The sequence below is a fragment of the Triturus cristatus genome, chromosome 10, assembly GCF_964204655.1.
Source record: "Triturus cristatus chromosome 10, aTriCri1.1, whole genome shotgun sequence".
NCBI lineage: Eukaryota > Metazoa > Chordata > Amphibia > Caudata > Salamandridae > Triturus > Triturus cristatus.
Window position 1 is genome coordinate 87,387,021 of NC_140593.1, and position 24,815 is coordinate 87,411,835.

The 24,815-nt window shown below is 47.0% G+C and overlaps 1 protein-coding gene and 2 pseudogenes across 1 annotated transcript; 1 reads left to right on the plus strand and 2 right to left on the minus strand.

Moving 5' to 3' along the window:
- Positions 1–201: 201 nt before the first annotated feature.
- Positions 202–364, minus strand: LOC146788888 (5.8S ribosomal RNA; annotated as a pseudogene).
- A 967-nt stretch (positions 365–1,331) lies between these two features.
- Positions 1,332–3,106, minus strand: LOC146788889 (18S ribosomal RNA; annotated as a pseudogene).
- A 15,742-nt stretch (positions 3,107–18,848) lies between these two features.
- LOC146788890 (glutamine amidotransferase-like class 1 domain-containing protein 3, mitochondrial) lies at positions 18,849–24,328 on the plus strand. The gene is made up of 4 exons (XM_085630478.1): positions 18,849–19,083; positions 21,043–21,214; positions 21,985–22,186; positions 23,605–24,328. The coding sequence occupies exons 1-4, from the start codon at positions 18,976–18,978 to the stop codon at positions 23,795–23,797; spliced, it is 675 nt and encodes a 224-aa protein (XP_085486604.1). The 5' UTR covers positions 18,849–18,975; the 3' UTR covers positions 23,798–24,328.
- The last annotated feature ends 487 nt before the right edge of the window (positions 24,329–24,815 follow it).

Genomic DNA, 24,815 nt, shown 5'->3' on the forward strand with positions numbered 1-24,815 from the left:
ACACCATGGACAGCCACATAAGGCACTCAGCCAGGTGCCCCGGGATGGGTCCAGGGCAAACTGGTCGCCGGCCCCCTTCTCCCCACTGAGGTGGGGAAGCAGGGCTAGGCATGCTGGAGGCGTACCTCCGTGACAGGACCTGGCGAGGGACCCTACCAAGGGCGATCGGGGGGTCTGACCTTGTGGGGGGACAAAGGTAAGCAGAGCTAATCCTGCAATGGCCCCAGACGCGTCCTGGGGATCCCAGGGCCGCAAGGTGCTTTCGAAGTGTCGATGATCAATGTGTCCTGCAATTAACACTAATTTTCGCAGCTAGCTGCGTTTTTCATTGACGTGCAAGCCAAGTGATCCACCACCAAGAGTCACAGGAAACTTTCGAAAACGTTCCCCCCTGCAGGAGCAGGAGAGGCGGGAGGAAGGCAATGCCATCCGTCCACCGCCCATGCGGCGAGACGGCTTGGGCGCCCTGTTCAAGGCTTCCCCTCTGGAAGTCAGACTGCACCGTTGTGAGAAAAAAAGTGTTACCAGGCCCTGGGCCTGGGATTTCCCCCCTGCCCACCCACGGGCAAGGGGGGCTACCGGAAAGATGGGAGCAGGCAGCAGCCCCACTGCCGCTGGTCCCTCCCAAGGTAACCAGGAGTCACCCTGCGAGTATTCAAACCCCTCGGCCCGGCAGCACGAGACCGGGTCAAACTGGGTACCTGGCAATCAGGGAGGGTCACCCCACCTGCATGTCAGCCATCTGTCTCCGGGCGGCCCTGAGCCCACCCCACCCTTGCCTGGGTCAGAGGTGCCAGGCAGCTCCCCGTCCTGCACGCCTCCCACCGAGAGCAGCCGGGGGTCCCTGAGCAGGCCCTTGGCTCCTTCTCTTCCAGGACGCCCTGCTGTGCAAGACGGGCTGCTCAGATGTCGCCCGAAGCCCCGTTGGGCCAAGACTCGGCTTTGGGAGGGCCAGGGGAGGCATGGCTTTTCAGGGAGGGGTGGTCCCAGCCCGGGGAGGCACTGCCATTTAGTTTCCCTCCCACCGCGGGGGTCGTGCAGAGTGAACATGGGTTCTGTCTCGGGAGGGCTCACTGCTGTGCCCCTCCCAGAGAGAGGGACAGGGGCCGAGCACCATCCCCGTCCCCTGTCCCTCAGGCGGTCGGGTCCTCCCCCAGCGGAGGAAGACCCGCCAAGGCGCAGTCCTTACCCAAGCACCCAATGTGGCCACGGACCGCTCTGCCGGCCGGGTCGTGCGTGGGCAGGGCCGGGCCCTGTGCCTAGGGTGTGCTCGCAGGAGGCGGCCGAAGGTTTCGAGCTGGCACCATCCGTTGCTCGGGCTGCTCTGCCATTAATAATCCTTCTGCAGGTTCACCTAAAACCTTGTTATGACTGTTACTTCCTCTAGTCAAGTTTGGTCATCTTCTTGGTGCTCTGCCAGGGCCGTTGCCGACTCCGGCGGGGCCGATCCGAGGACCTTACTAAACCATCCAATCAGCAATAGCGACGGGCGTTGTGTACAAAGGGCAGGGACTTCATCAACGCGACCTTATGACCTGCACTTACTGGGAATTCCTCGTTCATGGGAAATAACTGCAATCCCCAATCCCTAACACGAACAGGGTTCAGCGGGTTACCCGCACCTGTTGGCCAAGGGTAGGCACACGCTGATCCGTTTGGTGTAGCGCGCATGCATCCCCGAACATCTAAGGGCATCACAGACCTGTCATTGATCGAACTTGTGTGGCTGAACACCCCTTGTCCTTCTAAGAAGTTGGATGCCGACCGCAGGGGGTCACGTAACTAGTTAGCATGGAAGGGTCTCATTCGCTATCAGAATTAACTAGACAAATTGCTCCATCAACTAAGAACGGCCATGCACCACCACCCACAGAATCGAGAAAGAGCTATCAATCTTTTCCGTGTCTGCGCCGGGTGAGGTTTCCCTTGTTGAGTCAAATTAAGCCGCAGGCTCCACTCCTGGTGGTGCCCTTCCATCAATTCCTTTATGTTCCAGCTTTGCAACCATACTCCTCCCGGAACCCAAAGACTTTGGTTTCCCAGAAGCTGCTCGGCGGGTCATGAGAACAACGCAACCGGATTGCTAGTTGGCATGGTTTATGGTCGGAACTACGACGGTATCTGATCGTCTTCGAACCTCCGACTTTCCTTCTTGATTGATGAAAACATTCTTGACAAATGCTTTCTCTTTGGTTCGTCTTGTTCCGGTCCAAGAATTTCACCTCTAGCGGCACAATACAAATGCCACGGGCTGTCCCTCTTAATCATGGCCCCAGTTCCGAAAACCAACAAAATAGAACCGGAGTCCAATTCCATTATTCCTAGCTGAAGTATTCAGGCAACCGGCCTGCTTTGAACACTCTAATTTTTTCAAAGGAAACGCTTCAGACCTCTGGGACACTCATTCAATAGCATCAAGGCAGTGCCGAGAGAAAGGCGCTGGGGCAGGCGGTAGCTCGCCATGAGGAGGACCGCCAACTCGATCCAAAGATCCAACTACGGGCTTCTTAACTGCAGCAACTTTAATATACGCTATTGGAGCTGGAATTACCGCAGCTGCTGGCACCAGACTTGCCCTCCAATGGATCCTCGTTAAAGGATTTAAAGTGTACTCATTCCCATTACAGGGCCTCGAAAGAGTCCTGTATTGTTATTTTTCGTCACTACCTCCCCGAGTTGGGAGTGGGTAATTTGCGCGCCTGCTGCCTTCCTTGGATGTGGTAGCCATTTCTCAGGCTCCCTCTCTGGAATCGGACCCTGATTCCTCATTACCTGTGGTCACCATGGTAGGCACAGAAAGTATAATCGAAAGGGCAGACATCCGAATGTATAGTTGCCATCACGGGGACGTGCGATCGGCTCGAGGTTATCTAGAGTCACCAAAGCACGGATTGGTCATGGTCTCATAAATCACGCTTCACGGGAGGTCAGCGCTCGTCGCCATGTATTAGCTCTAGAATTACTTACCACAGTTATCCAAGTAACAGATGGAGCGATCAAAGGAACCAGAACTGATTTAATGAGCCATTCGTAGTTTCACTGTACTTATATGTGCATGGCTTAATCTTTGAGACAAGCATATGCTACTGGCAGGATCACCCAGGTACCGCACCTGCTGACGAGGTGGGTTCGGGAGCCGTGTGCACCGTCATGCGACTGACACCTTCGCACATCCCCTCTTGGGAGCCTGCTGGGGAGAGAGCCCACCTGCCTGTGCGGGAGCGCTCGCTGAGAGAGGGTGGGCAGGTGTGGACACACGGGCACCGGTGGGCCCAGCCATCTTCCTGGAAGGGAGAGGCGGGCCGAAACGCAGCCTGAGTGAGACGCAGGGGTGCCGGCACCAGGCGGTGGCGGAGTCCGCAGAACACAGCTGCTGCGGAAATGCGCTGGGCAGAGAGACAGCGTGGCGCGCAAGGGGTAATATACCTGCCAGGCAGCAGCATCCAGGACATACGCAACCCGACCCCTTCCATTTGGGTCGGACCACTGAGGGTCACAAGCTTTGCTCTGCTGGGTTTGGGGGAGGGCCTCCGACAAGCACCAGGTCCCTCGAGCCGGACGGTCCATGCGGGGTGGAAGCTCTTTCCTTGAAACAACAGCTGAGGCTGGCCAAGCAGTCCATCCCTAAACAGACCAAGCATGACCAATCGATCGGAGTGCGCGGCACTGGCCGGGGCCTCCCCCAGCAGGCCGCACTGTGTGGGGAATGCCAGCTTCACATCCCTGCCTGTTCCCGGGGCGAGCAGGCTCGGATGAAAGGCCCATCGGGAAGGGTTGGGAGGCAGGCATACAACAGGGCCCCTGGGGGCCCCAGCAGACGGCCCGTGTCCTGACTTCCCCTGTCTCGGAATCGCCGGACTTCATGGAGTTTTGGCTGACCCTCTCCCTAGTAATCTAGTGGAAAAATACCCCCCTTGTAATCCGTGCACACCAGGTGACGGAGGGGACCCAAGGCACAAATGTGCGTGACCTCCTGGAGCTCTCGCTGGGATCAGGTAGGCAAACGGGCCCTCATCGAGACTTCCAGGGAAGCCTGGCCATCTGGTTGCCCCATTGGAAAGCATTGCATGCGAGCAGATGGCCAAGGCGATAGGTGTGACCAGATGGCAGAGGGGAAAGGCACAACCAGATGGATGGGCTTGAAGGGGGGTCATCTAGTCGCACTGTGCCCTAACGAAAGGGCGAGCGGGTGCCGGTGCATGGGGGGCTGGAAGCCCGGGACCCTAGCTGGGCCTCAGCCATGGGGCTGCAAGAGGTAGCTGACGGGCAGTCTGACCCGGGGCCCACGAACCCCTTGACAAGCAGCCAAAGCATGGGAGGTTTTCAGGGAACCGCGTCCCGGGCCCTTGTTGGAGTGGCAGGCCAGAGGATGGGACCAGGGAAGGAGCACCCAACCTGGGGCCTGGTGGGGTCACTCGACCCCATCGGGGCTCCCGGACTCAGAGGTGCAGGGGAAGCCTCCCTTGACCCACAGGACCCCGTCCTAGGCACCCTGCCACATGGCAGGCCTGAGGATGGAGCCTGGGGTGGGGAGGCTGCCCTCCTCAGGACCCTCAGAGATCCTGGCTAGAGCTACTGAACCCAGCCAAACAGGGGGAGGGTCCCGGGCACGATGCAACCCCGTCTCGGGCCTTTGGCAGAGGGGCAGGCTAGGGGACGGGGCCCAGGGCTGGAGCACCCGACCCTGGGCCCGGTGGGGCCCATGGACCCGGCGGGGCCCTTGGACCCAGCCGGGCTCTTGGTCCCAGAGGCACAGGGGAAGCCACCCCAGGCCCGTGGGACCCCATCCTGGGCACCCAGGCCCAGAGGTGCAGGGTAAGCCTCCCCGGGACCCCATCCCGGGCACCCTGCCATGCTGCAGGCCCAAGGACAGTGCCCGGGGTGGGGAGGCCACCCTCCCCAGAGCCTTCAGAGGCCCCCGCTGGAGCTCCTGAACTCAGCCAAGCAATGGGAGGCTCCCCAGGCACTATGCAAACCTGTCCCGGGACCCTGGTGGAGCGGCAGACCGGGAGACTGAGCCCCGGGCAGGTGCGCCTTCCCCGGGACCAGGCGGGCCCCTGGATCCCATTAGGGCTCGCATGCCCAAAGGCACAGGATGGGGCCTCCCCAGGCCCGCAGGACCCTTTCCGGGGTGCCCTGCCATGCGGCAGGCCCAAGGTCGGAGCCCGGAGTGGAGAGGCAACCCTCCCCAGGTGTGGTAATGAGCACTTTCATTCCTCAGAATGTTCAGTTCTCTTAATTCTTTATTTCTTAACCAAGCTTGGTTAGCCATATTCCTTTACCCCTTATTCTTGTGTATCTTTGCTTCTTTTGGTTCATAGCTGTGTATTCTATTCTTTTGGGCATATTATCAAGAACGGCGTTAAAATTATCGCCGCTAAAGCGGCGATAATGGGCTTGATAATATGCCCTTGAGAATTTCAATAGAAGCCCATGTTCACACCAGAACATGGGCTTCTATTGGAATTCACACGGGCATATTATCAAGCTCATTATCGCCACTTTAGCGTCAGTTTCCTTCCGCTAAAGCGGCGATAATTTTAACGCCGTTCTTGATAGTATGCCCCTCTGTATGATGTTCCATTCAGTTGGAGTTGCCTGGCTTACGTTGTGGATGCTCCTAATAAAGCTCTAAGCTAAATTTTACATTTTGCGAACCCTACTTCATTCTGGCGACGAGTGGTGAAGTCCTTGCCTGGCAGGAGCATCCACCTTTTTCCACATCGCTGGAGCAACAGTTTGTGTATTTGGATTTGGATTTTCTGCACTTCTTAAATTTGTCTGGATTTCCTTCAACGAGACTCTACTCCTCGAGCTGCCGCTTTCACCCTGTTGATTGCTGGTGTTGAAGTAGGGCTGTTCTTCGCTTTTCCAATATTTGGGCACCCCGCCGTTGCACTCATGCCATTGCCTTCGAGACTGAGTTCACGAGACCGAGTGTTGCCTACTTACGGCAAGCCACGTGTTTACGTGCGAGTGTGCCATTCACGACTGTGTTCTTTCGTCACAGCATGGTGTCTCCTAGATACGGAAGTCTTCTTGTTGACGCATTAGCATTTCCTGGATACACGCTCATTCTTCCGACCGTCGTCATAGAAACGGCACGCTTTGTGTTTTACGCTGTCTGTGCATGAAAACAAATCGAGAAGATTCATAGCCAGTCTCTTACTTTAAGTGTTTCTGTGAGAGGCTTTTCTTCTAAGCTTGGCTAATTTCCTGTGTCTCACGGAGTAATAATTTACAGGTTGGATTATTATTATTATTTCCTTTTTTTCTTTTTTCTTTTCACTTTTGTGCTTGCATTTATTACCATGACAAGTACCAATTGTGGTTATCCACCACCGGCATTTTTAAAAGGTCCCATCCAACGCAGCATGAAGTGGGACAAGTGGCTTTGTCATTTTAACAACTACTTATTGGCCATCAATGGTGCAATTTTTCCTCCACAAAGGAAAACAGCTTTACTTCTAAATCTTATGGGTAACAATGCAAAGGATATTTTTGAACACTTACCTGCTGCAGCACCTCCACATGGAGTGGATGCTGGTGACTATGATTGTTTTTCAGCAGCTCTTGCTAGAATAAAGAAAAGATTTAAGGAAGAGCTACACATAGTTTTAGAAAGATTTCATTTCTACACCTGTCACCAGTTGATTGATGAATCTGTTGCTGCATATGTTTCTTTGTTAAGAATTCTAGCTGCTGACTGTGTGTTTGGTGTTGAGGTTGATACCTATATCAGAGATCAACTGATTATTCATTGTTCCAACAGGAAAATACAAGAACAGCTCCTTCATCAACGCAACCCTTCACTTCAAGAGACTATTGACATTGCTAAGAGTTTAGAACATTCTATTCGTTTTTTTTAAACGATTAATGTAGACACCACTGTTGTGGGAGTAGCAGCATTATCTGTCAAAGATACTAGCAAAGTTGGTTTTCCTAAAACAAGATTCTCTAAACCCATCACTTCTTACAATAATTCTATACCCAAAGTAGTGTGCAATCGTTGTGGGTCTAAAACTTATTCAGCTCAATACAAGTATTGTCCAGCCAAAAATAGGGAATGTTATTCATATGGGAAATGGGTCATTTCGGTAATGTGTGCTTAAGCAAAAGTAAAGGAGTTTCTATGAACCAAGAAAATGACAATGAAGAACAGTGCGTGCAAGATGTTATGTTGTGCATTAGAGTTTGTCCAATTTCCACTGAAAAGAGGGATGTTTGCATGATTAGTTCTCAAGATGTAGTTTCAATTGAACATGCTGAAGTTACAGAATATGGTCTATCTTCTGATTTGGGTGCAACCACTTCTAAATTGAATGTGGCAACATCTCCCTTGAATCAATCTAAAGAATGTCATTTGCTTTTTGGTGTTTCCTTGAGTGGTGTTGATGGAGAGCTATATGTTCCACCTATGTGTGAAGTTACTATCGATGGTAGAACATTACAAGTCATGGCAGACTCTGGTTCTCCACACACCATCATTTCTGATTTATTTTTCAAGGAAAATTTGCATGACAAAGTTTTGGAACCCTCTGATATTAAAGTTTATGGGTTTGGTGGAAAAGAAATCGCCATAAGCGCTTATTTCGTGCCTGAGATTAAATTCAGACATAAAGTTATTTTTGGAAAGTATATGTTGCTATTGATAGTTTCCAAGTCTTAGGTTGGAGACATCAAGAAAAGTTCAACATTACTCTTTGCCCTAATTCTAAAGTACAAGTTTGTTTCGCTGAGGATCCTGAATTTGTCCAAAGTTTCATTGAAAAAGATAACAGATTAGAGTGTATCCTAGATAAACATAAAAATCTGTTTCGTAAGAAACTAGGTCAGGTTAAAGGTTTTTCATACCACATTCAACTTTAAAGAAATGGTGTTCCCGAGAAACATAAATTGAGCCATGTTCCTCTGTCTGTTCATGTGGAGTTATCTCAAATGCTCAAAAGCATGTGTGCTGAAGGAATGATCGAACCGGTGGACTCATTAGAGTGGGTTTCTCTCATTGTTTAAGTTAAACAAAAATAGGGAACTTCGTCTCAGTTCCGATTTGAGGTCTGTTAACAAACACATTCTCGTTGATTGTCATCCCTTGCCTAGAATTCAAGATTTGTTATCCAGATTAGACGGGGTGAATGTTTTTTCCACCACAGACCTTAAATCAGCTTATCTTCAGGTCACATTATCTCCCCAGTCAAGACATTTAGTCACATTTATCACACCTGATGGAGCATTTAGATATGTCAGGATGCCGTTTGGATTACTGTCTGCCTCTTCGGTATTTCAAAAATTTATGTTCTGTCTTTTTGGAAGTATCGATGGGGTTGTCATGTTCCAAGACAACATTCTCGTTTTCTCCAAAATCAATGATCAGCATGCTTCTTTACTGAGTAGAGTGTTGACCATTTTAGAGGACAAAGGGATGACTGTGCGTCTAGATACGTGAAAGTTTTTCACAAATGAAGTAGAGTTCTTAGGACACACAATTTCCAGCACTGGTATTGCTCCAAAAGAAGACTTGCTTAAATCTATCCGAGATATGCAAGTTCCTAAATGTAAAGACCAACTCAAATCCTTTTTAGGTTTATGTATTATGCAAGATTTGTGCAAAATTTTGCTGACATTGTTTTACCTTTAAGGTTATTGTTAAAAAAAAGGTGTCAAATTTGAGTGGCTGGAAGTTCATGTTGCTGCGTTCAGTTCTTTAAAAAAGGCTAACATTGAGTCCAAACCCCTGTTTGCCTTTTCATAAGAGGCAACCAATGTGGTCACTGTTGATGCCAGTTCAACTGGACTTGCTGCAGTGTTTCGTCAAATCAAAGATGGGGTTGAATGCGCCAATTCTTTCGCATCTCGACCTTTATTTAGTGATGAATCGAGATACTCCACCATTGAACGCGAATCTTTGGGGTGTAAATGATCTGTTGAACATTTTAAAATGTATTTGTGGGGGAAGCATTTTCAACTCAAAACTGATCATAAGCCTTTGATTTACTTACTCTTCAAACATGGCATGGGAAAGGCTTCTTCTAGGTTGGTTAGAATTTTATCAAAACTTTATGAGTACAATTTCAATGTGAGTTACGTTCCTGGGTCACAAAATGTTTGGGCTGATTGTTTTTCTCGTTTGACAGGGGATGTTATTACAGATCCAAATTGTTCATCTCTTGAAGAATGTGTTGCTGCTTCCATTGATGATGTTGTACTCTTGGTGAGTGTGGTTATTTCTAAGGAAGAATGGTTTGCAGCAATGTCGCAAGATGATGTTTTGGTTTCCCTCAAAAGTTACATGTTGGATGGTTGGCCTTTAGAGAAACATTTATCTAAAGAGTTGCAGGTTTTCTGGAAGGTCAGAGATTACTTCTTTTTCGAAACTGATCTTATTATCAAAGGATGTTGTTTTGTTCCACCTTCTTGTATCAGAAACAAATTGATTTCCATTGCCCATCTAGGTCATTTGGGTCAATCCAGCATTATTAAAAAAGTCAGGAATTTTTTGGGATAGCCTTATATGGACAATGATATTGTCAAATGTGTTGAAAATTGTCTATTGTGCATCAAATCTGACAAGATTTTGAAGACCCAACACGTTCATCATATTCAAACTAACTTTCCAGACAAACCTTGGGCCAAGTTGGCCATGGATTTGTTAGGACCATATTCATTCTGGGAAGATTTATATCTTAGTTCTCATTGATAATTTTTCCAAATGGAATGAGTTAAAATTGTTTTTTCATCCTGATACCTTCACCGTTATTGAGTTTTTGCAAGAAGTGTTTAAGAAGGAAGGTTTTCCTGACGGTATTGTAACTGACAATGGTTCCCAGTTTACCTTGTTTACTATGAAAGATTTTTTTAAACAAGTTGGTAGTCGTCACTTTACCACGGCACTTTATTCACAAAACACGATCGGTTTGGTGGAAAGGTTTAACAGAAATTCAGTGGAAGGGGTTCAGTTGGCTCGCAAGTCCAGAATTGATGTGAAACAACATATTGCTGATTTGTTGTGGTCTTACCACTGTACTCCTCACTGTACCACCAAATGTTCTCCTTTTTTTGTTGCTCAAAGGGAGGGCTCCTAGGCAAAAACTTACCCATGGGTGGTTATTTCCCAAAATCACTACTCATAATCTTGAACATATGTATGATGTTGTCAAACATGAAGTGGAATCCAAAGAATCTAAAAATGTTTTCAAGAGTTCGTAGATACTAATAATAAGTTATCTATCGGTGATGCTGTTAAGATCAAACTTCCTGTTCATGTACATAAAGGTTGTTCAAAGTTTTTTGAGGTCAGAAGAGTTGTCAAACTAGGAAAAACGTCAGCTTTACTGGACAATGGACCTTGGTGGAGATTGTCCAGATTAGCTAAAACTTGCTCTCCTGCCGGAATTTTCTTCCCTGTGATTTCTCCAAACAATGTTACTAATGTTCCTGATTTTGGAAATGAATACTGTTTTAAAAATGTTTCAAGTATCAACAAGGCAATCCCAATATTACCACTCAATGGTACAGTACTATTAAAATATCACACTAATATAACACAAGTTCCGGAAATATATACCATTTATTAAAAGGAGAATTTAACAATAAAAAATCCTAAATCCATCGATACAGTACATATTAAAAACAGTCAATTTATATCAACATTCATTTTATACATTTTTAAAATTACAAAACACAAACTGTTATGAGCCCGCATAACAGAAAAACAGACAGTAGACTTTGTCATCTAAAACACATCTTGAATGACCGTGATTTTACACCGTGATTTGGGATATATTTGAAACTGCTATCTCCAATCCTCTACGGCGGTCCCTTAGATTGTGTGTATCTTTGGCGTCGACGCGTTTCGATGGTTTGAACTTTATATGACCATCTTTATCAAGACAAATTTATAGGCTTAAGTTACTTCTGGCTTGATTTCGAACCTAGAAAGACATAAGTACTATTAGTAAAAATAAAAATAGAGGTCTGACTAGAGAGATAGCAATTCTTCTAACCTTGAGGGCCTCTTGGTTGGCAAGATCTTATACTTTACAATTACCCCTATGTTATCAAATCAATATGGGCAATCATATGTGCCCTCCGTTAGATCATAGTCGATAGTGCTTTCTATAACTTAAATATCTTCCTACTTCAATATGGGGTTTTTAGGGTAATTGATATGTTTAAGTATTGAAACTCCACCTTAAATCTATGGGCCACGTTCCTGCCCCCCGTACTCTATAATGCTTGCATTATCGTTTCCTCACCTTAGGAAATTCAGCCTACTGCTATGTATTCGCTTCCTGAAATGATTGTAGGCGGAAGGCTTACGTGCTGGTTTCCGTATTTTTACTTCAATTCCCCGAAGTACACAGACTTCAGTTGCTGTAGAGTAACATAACGATATCAGTTACTGTTAGGAAGACCTTAATTTGTTTAATCAGGCAGAACAGGATGCGCTTACCGGTATCTGTGGATGCGCTTGTATAGTATACCGCAGCGTATTTCTTAGTAGCGTGTTTCTTAGTAAAAAGTCGAATTGTTTTGTCAGAGACTGGGGTCCATCTGTCATACCCTTATAGCACGTCTCGTATTGGTTCCTAAAAAATACAAAGGAACCATGTCATACCGCGAGTCCCAACTCTTCTCGCTGGTAAATAAATGTACTGCGATTACTTCGAGACCGCGCTGCCTCACAGAATCTCCCTGGTACTAGAAAAGCCCGGTCTTACCTTACGGCTCTCAAATTATTCCGCCGGTATGGAGTCTTCTTGCTCCGTCTGTTCTCGGATAGTCTAACCTGTACGGCTATTTGTTAGGAAGGCTTGGCTCTAATGATTGGCTCAATGGGTCACGTGTCACCGCTTACGTGTGGGGTTTTTCCCGAAGTCCAATCGCATAGCTTCTATTAGGATTGAATCTCTACTCTAGATGATGCGTTTTTTTACTTTATTTTGTCAAATACTAACAATCGATCACAATTTCATACGAAGCGTTTGTTAACGTATGAAATAAAACTATTTGCACACGCCCAAGTATTTAGGCGAATTGAACGCTGTTATTTTTTAAAATACATTCCTCTTAAGGCTGCCTGGTTTTCATCTAGGTTTCAATCCTGTAGCGTTCCAACTTTATTGTTCCTAACTGTAACCTCTAAACAATAATTGGAATACCTAATACAGTGCAAATTGGAAAAACTAATTTGTGACCTCAATGCCATACATCATTGTACAACCTCCTCGGTGGCATATAATCTCAAAAACATAGTCAGATTGGCCAACATTGCGATACGCATATAGTATCCGAAATTATATCGGCTTAATATCCCAAAGCTAATACGCAAGATGTAAACATGCGGAACAAACTTTTAAAATTGCCCTCTATTGACCACAATGTTAAATACATCAATTATATAGGAAAACAACCTTTAGCAACAATTTGTGAACTATCTATGAGCTTTAAACAGTCCTTCGAATACTTAATACAATTATAAAACATTTATGAAATGCTTCTTTTTCACATCAATACTGGAACATATAACCTGACCTCCTTGATGGCATATAATCTAAAAAAACATCATCAAATTGACCGTCATTGTAATACACATATACCATCCAAAATTATATCGGCTTGACATCACAAAGCTTGTAAACATGATATAAACATACGGACAAAGCTTTTACAAATTGCCTTCCATTGGCCCCGCTGTTGAATACATCAATTTGTATAGGTAAACCCCACTTGGCAGAAAAATAGGTTACAACCTATTACAATCTTAGTATTTTTACAGGCAAAGGACTCCCCCGATTTTACACATTTCATCACAGTGTCTATGTGGAAATAATACTCATCCAATCTTCTTTCGTATTAAGTCCCTTATCTACTGTATTTAAATAACAGATGTGCCACTGCTCTCTCTTTTTCCTGGTGGTATTGGGGTCACCCCCCCTTCTGTTGATGAATATTTTCTCCAAAATGAACCATTGGAACTGATCGCACGTATGGTTCATTAGGTTAAAGTGTTCTGTCAGGGGAGCATTTACTTTTTTAGTTCGGATAGCGGATTTGTGCTCTAAGATCCGAATGCGTAGCTCCCTACTGGTTTCACCTACATAACCAAGACCGCAGGGGCAGATCAGCAAGTACACCACATTCTTACTTCGGCAGTTGTTCAAGCCTTTAGCCCAGATTCTTTGATTATTGTATGTCACATATTTAGCTTTCAGACATAAGGGACAAATGGAACAAGTTCCACATCTGTAATTACCCTTAGCTTTTACTCCTGTGAGTGTATTCTGCGTCTCTCTTATGCCTTCGTAGGTTCTAACCAAGGCATTGCGTATGGTTTTGTTGCGTCGAAACGCAAACAGAGGCTTTTCTAACATGACCTCTGACCCATGGACTTAATACGAAAGAAGATTGGATGAGTATTATTTCCACATAGACACTGTGATGAAATGTGTAAAATCGGGGGAGTCCTTTGCCTGTAAAAATACTAAGATTGTAATAGGTTGTAACCTATTTTTCTGCCAAGTGGGGTTTACCTATACAAATTGATGTATTCAACAGCGGGGCCAATGGAAGGCAATTTGTAAAAGCTTTGTCCGTATGTTTATATCATGTTTACAAGCTTTGTGATGTCAAGCCGATATAATTTTGGATGGTATATGTGTATTACAATGACGGTCAATTTGATGATGTTTTTTTAGATTATATGCCATCAAGGAGGTCATGTTATATGTTCCAGTATTGATGTGAAAAAGAAGCATTTCATAAATGTTTTATAATTGTATTAAGTATTCGAAGGACTGTTTAAAGCTCATAGATAGTTCACAAATTGTTGCTAAAGGTTGTTTTCCTATACAATTGATGTATTTAACATTGTGGTAAATAGAGGGCAATTTTAAAAGTTTGTTCCGCATGTTTACATCTTGCGTATTAGCTTTGGGATATTAAGCCGATATAATTTCAGATACTATATGCGTATCGCAATGTTGGCCAATCTGACTATGTTTTTGAGATTATATGCCACCGAGGAGGTTGTACAATGATATATGGCATTGAGGTCACAAATTAGTTTTTCCAATTTGCACTGTATTAGGTATTCCAATTATTGTTTAGAGGTTACAGTTAGGAACAATAAAGTTGGAACGCTACAGGATTGAAACCTAGATGAAAACCAGGCAGCCTTAAGAGGAATGTATTTTAAAAAATAACAGCGTTCAATTCGCCTAAATACTTGGGCGTGTGCAAATAGTTTTATTTCATACGTTAACAAACGCTTCGTATGAAATTGTGATCGATTGTTAGTATTTGACAAAATAAAGTAAAAAAACGCATCATCTAGAGTAGAGATTCAATCCTAATAGAAGCTATGCGATTGGACTTCGGGAAAAACCCCACACGTAAGCGGTGACACGTGACCCATTGAGCCAACCAGTAGGGAGCTACGCATTCGGATCTTAGAGCACAAATCCGCTATCCGAACTAAAAAAGTAAATGCTCCCCTGACAGAACACTTTAACCTAATGAACCATACGTGCGATCAGTTCCAATGGTTCATTTTGGAGAAAATATTCATCAACAGAAGGGGGGGTGACCCCAATACCACCAGGAAAAAGAGAGAGCAGTGGCACATCTGTTATTTAAATACAGTAGATAAGGGACTTAATACGAAAGAAGATTGGATGAGTATTATTTCCACATAGACACTGTGATGAAATGTGTAAAATCGGGGGAGTCCTTTGCCTGTAAAAATACTAAGATTGTAATAGGTTGTAACCTATTTTTCTGCCAAGTGGGGTTTACCTATACAAATTGATGTATTCAACAGCGGGGCCAATGGAAGGCAATTTGTAAAAGCTTTGTCCGTATGTTTATATCATGTTTACAAGCTTTGTGATGTCAAGCCGATATAATTTTGGATGGTATATGTGTATTACAATGACGGTCAATTTGATGATGTTTTTTTAGATTATATGCCATCAAGGAGGTCATGTTATATGTTCCAGTATTGATGTGAAAAAGAAGCATTTCATAAATGTTTTATAATTGTATTAAGTATTCGAAGGACTGTTTAAAGCTCATAGATAGTTCACAAATTGTTGCTAAAGGTTGTTTTCCTATACAATTGATGTATTTAACATTGTGGTCAATAGAGGGCAATTTTAAAAGTTTGTTCCGCATGTTTACATCTTGCGTATTAGCTTTGGGATATTAAGCCGATATAATTTCGGATACTATATGCGTATCGCAATGTTGGCCAATCTGACTATGTTTTTGAGATTATATGCCACCGAGGAGGTTGTACAATGATGTATGGCATTGAGGTCACAAATTAGTTTTTCCAATTTGCACTGTATTAGGTATTCCAATTATTGTTTAGAGGTTACAGTTAGGAACAATAAAGTTGGAACGCTACAGGATTGAAACCTAGATGAAAACCAGGCAGCCTTAAGAGGAATGTATTTTAAAAAATAACAGCGTTCAATTCGCCTAAATACTTGGGCGTGTGCAAATAGTTTTATTTCATACGTTAACAAACGCTTCGTATGAAATTGTGATCGATTGTTAGTATTTGACAAAATAAAGTAAAAAAACGCATCATCTAGAGTAGAGATTCAATCCTAATAGAAGCTATGCGATTGGACTTCGGGAAAAACCCCACACGTAAGCGGTGACACGTGACCCATTGAGCCAATCATTAGAGCCAAGCCTTCCTAACAAATAGCCGTACAGGTTAGACTATCCGAGAACAGACGGAGCAAGAAGACTCCATACCGGCGGAATAATTTGAGAGCCGTAAGGTAAGACCGGGCTTTTCTAGTACCAGGGAGATTCTGTGAGGCAGCGCGGTCTCGAAGTAATCGCAGTACATTTATTTACCAGCGAGAAGAGTTGGGACTCGCGGTATGACATGGTTCCTTTGTATTTTTTAGGAACCAATACGAGACGTGCTATAAGGGTATGACAGATGGACCCCAGTCTCTGACAAAACAATTCGACTTTTTACTAAGAAACACGCTACTAAGAAATACGCTGCGGTATACTATACAAGCGCATCCACAGATACCGGTAAGCGCATCCTGTTCTGCCTGATTAAACAAATTAAGGTCTTCCTAACAGTAACTGATATCGTTATGTTACTCTACAGCAACTGAAGTCTGTGTACTTCGGGGAATTGAAGTAAAAATACGGAAACCAGCACGTAAGCCTTCCGCCTACAATCATTTCAGGAAGCGAATACATAGCAGTAGGCTGAATTTCCTAAGGTGAGGAAACGATAATGCAAGCATTATAGAGTACGGGGGGCAGGAACGTGGCCCATAGATTTAAGATGGAGTTTCAATACTTAAACATATCAATTACCCTAAAAACCCCATATTGAAGTAGGAAGATATTTAAGTTATAGAAAGCACTATCGACTATGATCTAACGGAGGGCACATATGATTGCCCATATTGATTTGATAACATAGGGGTAATTGTAAAGTATAAGATCTTGCCAACCAAGAGGCCCTCAAGGTTAGAAGAATTGCTATCTCTCTAGTCAGACCTCTATTTTTATTTTTACTAATAGTACTTATGTCTTTCTAGGTTCGAAATCAAGCCAGAAGTAACTTAAGCCTATAAATTTGTCTTGATAAAGATGGTCATATAAAGTTCAAACCATCGAAACGCGTCGACGCCAAAGATACACACAATCTAAGGGACCGCCGTAGAGGATTGGAGATAGCAGTTTCAAATATATCCCAAATCACGGTGTAAAATCACGGTCATTCAAGATGTGTTTTAGATGACAAAGTCTACTGTCTGTTTTTCTGTTATGCGGGCTCATAACAGTTTGTGTTTTGTAATTTTAAAAATGTATAAAATGAATGTTGATATAAATTGACTGTTTTTAATATGTACTGTATCGATGGATTTAGGATTTTTTATTGTTAAATTCTCCTTTTAATAAATGTGATATATTTCCGGAACTTGTGTTATATTAGTGTGATATTTTAATAGTACTGTACCATTGAGTGGTAATATTGGGATTGCCTTGTTGATACTTGTTATTTGGTACCCCTTTCCCTTTATTGTACGAGGGGTCGCTCTCAGTCCACTTTACATTAAAAATGTTTCAAGCAAGGAAACATTTTGTGATACTTTACCTGAATCTATTGAGAGAAGTCAGAGAAATATTATGTTGCCTTCAAAGTACAATGATTTTGATATGTATTAACCGTTTTTTTTATTTCTTTTTTTGTTTAAAGGGAGACAGGTATGTGGTAATGAGCACTTTCATTCCTCAGAGTGTTCAGTTCTCTTAATTCTTTATTTCTCAACCAAGCTTGGTTAGATATATTCCTTTACCCTTTATTCTTGTGTATCTTTGCTTCTATTGGTTCATGGCTGTGTATTCTATTTTCTGTCTGATGTTCCATTCAGTTGGAGTTGCCTGCCTTACGTTTTGGATGTTCCTAATAAAGCTATAAGTTAAATTCTACATTTTGTGGACCCTACTTCACCAGGGTCCGCAGGGCCCCGGCCGGAGCTCTTAAACCCAACCAAGCAGGGGGTGGCTCCCTGGGCTCTATGAAACCCAGTCCCTGGCCCCTGGCGGAGCGGCAGACCAGGAGACGGAGCACAGGATGGAAGCGCCCTCCCCGGGGCCCGGTGGGCCCCTGGACCCTGTCAGGGCTCCTGTGCCCAGAGGTGCTGGGTGGGGCCTCCCCGGGCCTCCAGGAACCAGTCCTTTCAGAGCTTTTGTACCCAGCCAAGTAGGGGCCACGCTCCCCGGGCCCGGTGGATCACCGTCTAGGACCCCTGGCAGAGCGGCAGGCCAGGAGACTGAACCTGGGGCCCCTGGACCCTGTCGGGACTCCCGCGCACAGGTGATGCCTCCCCAGGCATGTGGGCCCCCGTCCCGGGCACCACGCCACACATTGGGCTGGGGGACAGAGCCCTGGGCTGGAGGGGGCGTCCTGGCCCGTCCAGCTGCCGGCTGAGGACCGCTAGGCCGAGAGGGGTTCAGGAATACCCTGTCCCTAGTATTCCGGAGGAAGGATACCCCCCTTTCTGGTAACCCGTGCGCACGGCAAGACTGAGGGGACCCAAGGGGTGGACACGTCCAACCTCCTGGAGCCCTGGCTGGGATCTCAGAGGCAAACAAGCCCTCATCGGGACTTCCAGGGCAGCCCGCTCACCTTGTTGCCCCATTGGAAAGCATTACGTGCGCCCAGATAGCCCGAGGGGGGGGCTGTCTTAGATAGGCTGGTTGGTGTACAGTGAGGAGTCTGCCTTGGACACAGAAGGGTGTGCACACAAGGGGCTGGAAAGGGCGGGTGTGCCCACAGTGGGCTGCCTTGGGCAGGACGATTGGTGTACAGACATGGGACTGCCTTGGGCAGGGAGGTGTATGCACACAGATGGCTGCCTTGGACAGGGAGGGGTGTGCACACACAAGGTTGCCTTGGACAGATAGGGTTTTGCACACCGGGGGCTGCCTTGGACAGGACAGTTGGTGTACAGATAGGGGTCTGCCTTGGACAGGGAGGGGTGTGCACACAGGGTGCTGGACACGGGGGGCAGGGGGGTGTGTTGTGCACACATGGGGCTTCCTTGGGCTGGGCTGTGTGTGCAGGCGGGAGTCTGTTGCTGTGTTTCATCCCCTGCTCCTGTTACAGGCAGATAGTGATACCTGCTTCTTGCATTTCCGCAAAGCGTGGGTGACTCAGCAGTTTGGGTGAGGCGTCTGCAGGGGAATCCCCAGGTGGCATAAGTGCATGCTGATTGCACACGCGGAGCGGTTTATGGGCACCTCCAGTCTGCGCCGCCCATCACTTCCTCCTCCACCCTCCCCATCACTTCTGTGCCTATAAGAGACGCGGAGGCGCCTGCAGCAGACACGAGACTGAGCTCCCCTCACCACAGCCTGTCCTGCCTCCGGAGCCCTCGCTGTCTCTGACCCTGCGTCCGTCTGTCTCAGTGCTCGCTTCACACGATGGGGAAGAAGGTGGCTGTCATCCTGGCCGGCTGCGGCGTGTACGACGGCAGCGAAGTCCACGAGGCTTCGGCGGTTCTGGTCCATCTCAGCAGAGCCGGGGCTCAGGTAAGGCCTGCACTCTTGACATACATGTATATGGGGGTGTGCGCTCTGTACCGCTCGCTGGGCTTGTCCTCCGAGGCAGCTGAAATCTACCGTCCATCCTTCCTGGCTCTTCCACTGCCTCCACCTGCCCTGGGACATTGTAAAAATGAAATCGGATAACTTATATTTACTGCGGCCGCGGCTATAACATCTCGGAGCCCGGCTGCCACGGGGCTGGAGGGTCCTCTATGGTTCTCTAAGACTTAGTGGTGTCAGAGCGTTACTGGCACGTCACTGCGAGAGTGCAGACAAAACCGTCTGGGCATTGACATCACTACAGGGTGCCATAGGATAGTGCGTCACTTCCGCGAGCTGTGACATCACTGATGGGGTTTCTTAGTCTGCTGTTGGACTCCGTGATGTGGAAGCCAGACACGTTCACGTCACTGCGACGGATGCTGACAGCTTCCCGGGGCTTTGCAATCACAACCGGCTACTGTGTTGTCATTGCGTGAGACTGTGACGTCACCTCCAGGAGGAGTGCCATCACCGCTTCGGACTAGGATGTCAGCACCAGGTACCGTCGCATTACGCGCAGATACTAGTATGAGTACCAGAGCCAGTGACATCACGCCTAATACTGTTATGGACCTGTAACGGACTGTGACGTCATGGCCAAGTTCTCCAAGGTCACTCCAGAGGATTAGATCAGTAAATACCAGGGGCCGTGATATTAGTGGCGGGCACTGCAAGGTCGACATTGTAGCATCGGTGACAGAGACTCAAACATCACTGTCAGGGGATGTAACACAGTCATCGAGAAGTGTTTCATCACTAACAGCGACGGTGACGTCACCGCCAAGGCTTGGCGCTGGGAACTGATATGCTCAGGCGACATATTGTGCATTGCTGTGTGTGGCACTGACATCACAGACTCGAGAGTGCCGTCGCTGCCAGGGACAGAGACGGCTCCGTCGAGGTGAGGTCACTGCCATGCCGCATACACGCACAGCGTGTTTATTCCCATCTCTGCAGGAATATACCCTTCACCCCGCGAGGACACGGCTCTCCGACTCCTCGGAAACCCGTCCGCGGGTAGCGGCTGATGTAAAGCTGTTGTCCTGAGCCTTTTATGTGCCTCTATTTACAGAAATAAAAAAACTGACCCCCGGTTCCCCGAGGCCTCATTTAAAACAGGTCCCTTAATGTGTTAGGACGAACGTCTTGAGGTCCGCCAGGGATGACGGTGTACCCTCGGCGAGATTGTCGCTGAATCCGTCCATTTTGTTTCAGATCCAGGGGCATAGCTACTACCGGTGCACCAGGTGCAGTGCACCAGGGCGCAGGGCCCCGAGGGTCCCAATGAACCCTGTTAATTGCTGTATTTTCCTACACCATCATCAGTCTTGGGGCCATTATCCTGTTTGTACCAGGGCAGCCTTCCTACGCTACTGTCAGATCAGGATATTTAGTGATTATTCACTAGGTGGGACGAGCCGCACAACCTAGAATCACAGGTCCGCCTCCCTGAACTGATCAGAATTAAATACATGAAAGGGTTATGTGACAGATGGTACGTGTCCTGGAGAAGACCCTGGTGATTCAATGTTCGGGTCGAAACGTCCACAGTATCAAAGGGCTGTCCTACTAAAATTAATGGAATAACCAAGAACTATATTGGGCTTGATGCACTGTTGGTGTCGATGACTGTATATGTGTATCATATTGTACACTGTTGTGCACTTCTACTTTTGAGCACTGCGCCGTCTGCGCCATTGCTGAGTCTTGCATTTATCGAAATGTCATACGCATACACTTGTCACCTTTTCTGGGCCAGTGTAAATCTGTAAACATGCAGTGTAAAGCACTTTGTAATGGATATAGAAAATATAAATACATACATACATGCAATTAATTCATATATACAAAAGAGTGTATGGCTGCTAATCTTCCTGCTTCACTGTGACCCCTGTTCCTTAGGAAGGACTCTACGCCCCCAACATTGAACAGATGCACGTGGTGGACCACGTGACAGGGCAGCCCACGGCAGAGAAACGTAACGTGCTGGTGGAGAGTGGGCGCATCGCCAGGGGCAACGTCAAAGACCTCTCCTTGCTGAGGGTCAGCGATCTGGATGCACTGATTGTGCCAGGTGAGGAAGCACCCAGGGGATGGTTGCATCTTGCATGTGTAAAGCGATGCCTTTATCCTGATAGGCATGGGGGCGCCCAGGGGATGGTTGCATGTGTAAAGTAATCTCTTGAATCTGCCAGGTGAGGAGTCACCCGGGGAATGGTGGTATGTGTAAAGTGAGCTCTTGAACCTGATAGGTGTGGGGGGTCCCAGGGAAGTTTGGTATGTGTAAAGTGATCTTGTGATCCTGATAGGTGAGGGGGCTCCCAGGGGATGGTGGTATGTGTAAAGTGCTCTCTTGATCCTGATAGGCGAGGGGTTACCCAGGAGATAGCAGTATGTGTAAGGTGATGCCTTCATCCTGAGAGGCGAGACTGTACCCAGGAGATGGTGGTATGTGTAAAGTGATCTCTTGAACCTGATAGGTGAGGGGGCTCCCAGGGAATGGTGGTATGTATGCATAAAGTGAAGGGCAAATGGTCAGTGGAGAAGCTGTCTGGTGTGTGTCATCTGCGATTGTAGCAGTCTGTGTGAAAGCCCAGGTGAAAGGTCACCTTTGATTGTGGGAGCATTTTTGAAGGCCATCTGTGATGCAAACGTATGAGGATTGAATTAGATTCTGCAAGGGGGGATCCATGCAGAGGACTGAGGGTCTTTTCATCTCACAGTCAGTCTCCTACTCACCCTGGAGCTCTCACTCTCTGATGTTGATAAGTGCTGACGTACTTCCTGTTTCCTCCCTCCATCTGCCCAACCCTCAGATCACTCTAACAGGGCTTGTGTTTGCAGGTGGCTTCGGGGTGGCGAAGAACCTGTGCTCCTGGGCCGTGAACGGGAAGGACTGCACCGTCAACCAAGCGGTGGAGGACACCATCAGGGCCTTCCACGCGGCCAAGAAACCCATCGGCCTCTGCTGCATCTCTCCGGTGCTGGCAGCCAAGATCCTGCCCGGCTGTGAGGTCACCGTGGGCCAGGACGCAGAGTGTGACGAGTGAGTGATAGTCATGAGCCTAGACTGACATCGGGGGGTGTGAGGGTCCCAGAGTGAAGTCTGGAGGTCCATGACAAGGGCTCAGTGCTTCCCAGCTCATCCCATGGGTGTCCATTAGGGGTATCCAGGGGTGGCAGAGTCCATACCTTGCTTGCCCTTTGGTGTCCCGGGCACTGCCATGGCTGCCTAATTTGTCAGGGCCCGCGAAGGCTGTGGCAGGAAAGAAGGTAACCAGGGCTCTAACCACCAGAATAACCTCTTTATAGGTTACAACCTTTAACTAATCTCAAGGCCCTCTGGGGCAATTAAGAGGTGTTGAGGGGCGGAAAGTTGGCCAAAGTGTCAATCATGTGATGGATCAGGGGTCAAGGGGTCTGGGGTGGTCCACATGTCTAGCTGATGTTAGTGACTGTATCAAACAACCAGACAATGGGGCAAGAATACTATTTTTGGGCCTGTAAGTCAGAAACTTGTACATTTCACTCACCCTGAAATTGGTCGGACTGGGTCATTTTATAGAATTTGATGGCCATCGTCGTGTTGGATGTTGTACAGGCCCTATATTCAGCAATCTATACATTATATGGCTATTGGCAGTCATAGAAGAATTCCATGGGGAGAACCCAGTTCCTTCATGAAGTCACAGAGCTAATTCCAATATCCTTATGATGTACGGTGTTATTTCTTAAAATACATGGTCATATAACCACCCTTCCCTCCCGTCTTTTATATACTAACACATCACTTTGAATTGATAACAGGTGCAACTGGCGTACACATGTAGTTTTTCCCGTTGCTGGCTGGGCTTTCCACCTGATTATAACTTTGGATAAATGGGGAATAATCTGCATATTATAGTTCTGCCACTGATGTTGGGCTTGTTACTGCTCCTGGTGCACACAGTTGTGCAGGCAGCTTCCTCCAGTGAGGACCAGCCGCCTCCTAATGTCTGGCCCGGGGCAGAGTTGAGCCTCTGCTTTTCTGCACCTGCACACCCTATATCGCATACATTTACTCGGAGTTTCTCCGAGTTAGTGCGCGAGCTGCAGCCAGCCCGGCTTGGAAACAGTAAGCAGTGGCTGCCTCTCTGTTTCAAGGCTCTGGTGCCTGCAGTTCATGCAGTAATTCTGGAAAATTGGAAGTTAAATGAATGCGCTTTACACGGTGGAATCGCATATACCAGACACACAGCTGGGACCTTTGCACGCGCACGCATCCATGATACGGCCTCATTGGTACCTGCCTGCATAGGACACAGACATGACACATTTCCCGCCTCCTCCTGTGTTGTAACCTTTATTTCTGGGTGTGCCTAACTGCTACCATAAGCTCCGATTGTAATCAGTGCTCTGTCCGCACAGCCTGTTCCTCTCCACTTTAGACAGTATTCAGTGACTGACGTCTCTTCTCATCCTCAGGTGGCCCTTTGCCCAGACCGCGCAAGGCATCGAGAGCATGGGCTGCAAGCACGTGAACAAAGACGTGCACGAGGTGCACGTGGACGCCAAGAACAAGCTGGTGACGACCAGCGCCTTCATGTGTAAGGCCCCCATCCATAAGGTCTTCGACGGCGTTGGTGCGATGGTGAAGGAAGTGCTGAAGCTCGCGTGAGCAGCGTGAGGATGACTTGCAACATTTGTACTTCGGCCACATCCAATGGAGAGACCCCTCAACTCTGCGGTACCACCAGACCCTCCGCAGAAACCAGAGTTACCTCTGCTCCCAAATTCAATGCAGGAGAAAGTCTCATCTGCCACCAAACCAATAGACTAACAGCGGGACCCCGTCAGCTCTGCTACCACACCCAACATGGCGTCTCTCAAGTCCCAATGAATCGTGAACTGTCAAACACTAAAACAGAGACTTGGATTTCAGGGCCACGTCCAATATGGAGGCCAGAGTGCACTCTACCACCACACCCACTGTGAAGACCGGGGAGGTCCTTACACCACCACATACACTACTTAGACCAGGGCCGCCTCCACAACAGCACATAATATGGAGGACAGAGTTCCCTCTCGGGCCACACCCAGTACACACTACTACTATAGCGCACTAATTCCAGGGGTGTAGTCCAAGGCACTGCTGAATCCCGTACTGATGTATTTTTATACTGAATAAAATTACTTTATTTAAATTATACTCATAAGCATGTGTTTCTATCTTGTTATTGTGGTGTGACTTGGCAGCGCAGTCTGGTTTAGCAGCGCAGCTGCCGCCAGACAAGTATGTGAGAGCCACCAGGAGAGGGGCTTTGGCTCCGCCCACATGTTGGGAGCCAGGAGTACATGTTTTGAATGGGCAGAAGTTGTGTGCTTCCACAAAAAAGTACTTGCCTTCCACACAGCTGTGATTTATTTATATAGCTGCCTGAGCTTCAACTTTCAGGGGCACACACAGTTGTAATGCTATAAAACTGTCTCAGATAACTAGATAATTTATGGTGTTCTTCTCTAGCAGCAGCACAGATGGGAGGAGTGTCGTCATTAGGGTACACTTGACATTGCATTCGCGAGCCAAACCTACTGGCATGGCCAATGCTTGTTATAATTAAAACAACTTTGAGGTACTGTATCCTCTCTACCACCGCAACCAATAAAACTACTCACTAGCCTCTATGTAACTTGTG

What these genes read in the sequence shown, in the direction of transcription:
- LOC146788890 (XM_085630478.1), top strand. Translation starts at nt 18,976, where the DNA reads ATGGGGAAGAAGGTGGCTGTCATCCTGGCCGGCTGCGGCGTGTACGAC. An exon ending in GGATGCACTGATTGTGCCAG is followed by an intron (nt 21,215 to 21,984) that starts GTGAGGAAGCAC and finishes TTGTGTTTGCAG; the next exon opens with GTGGCTTCGGGGTGGCGAAG. An exon ending in CAGGACGCAGAGTGTGACGA is followed by an intron (nt 22,187 to 23,604) that starts GTGAGTGATAGT and finishes TCTCATCCTCAG; the next exon opens with GTGGCCCTTTGCCCAGACCG.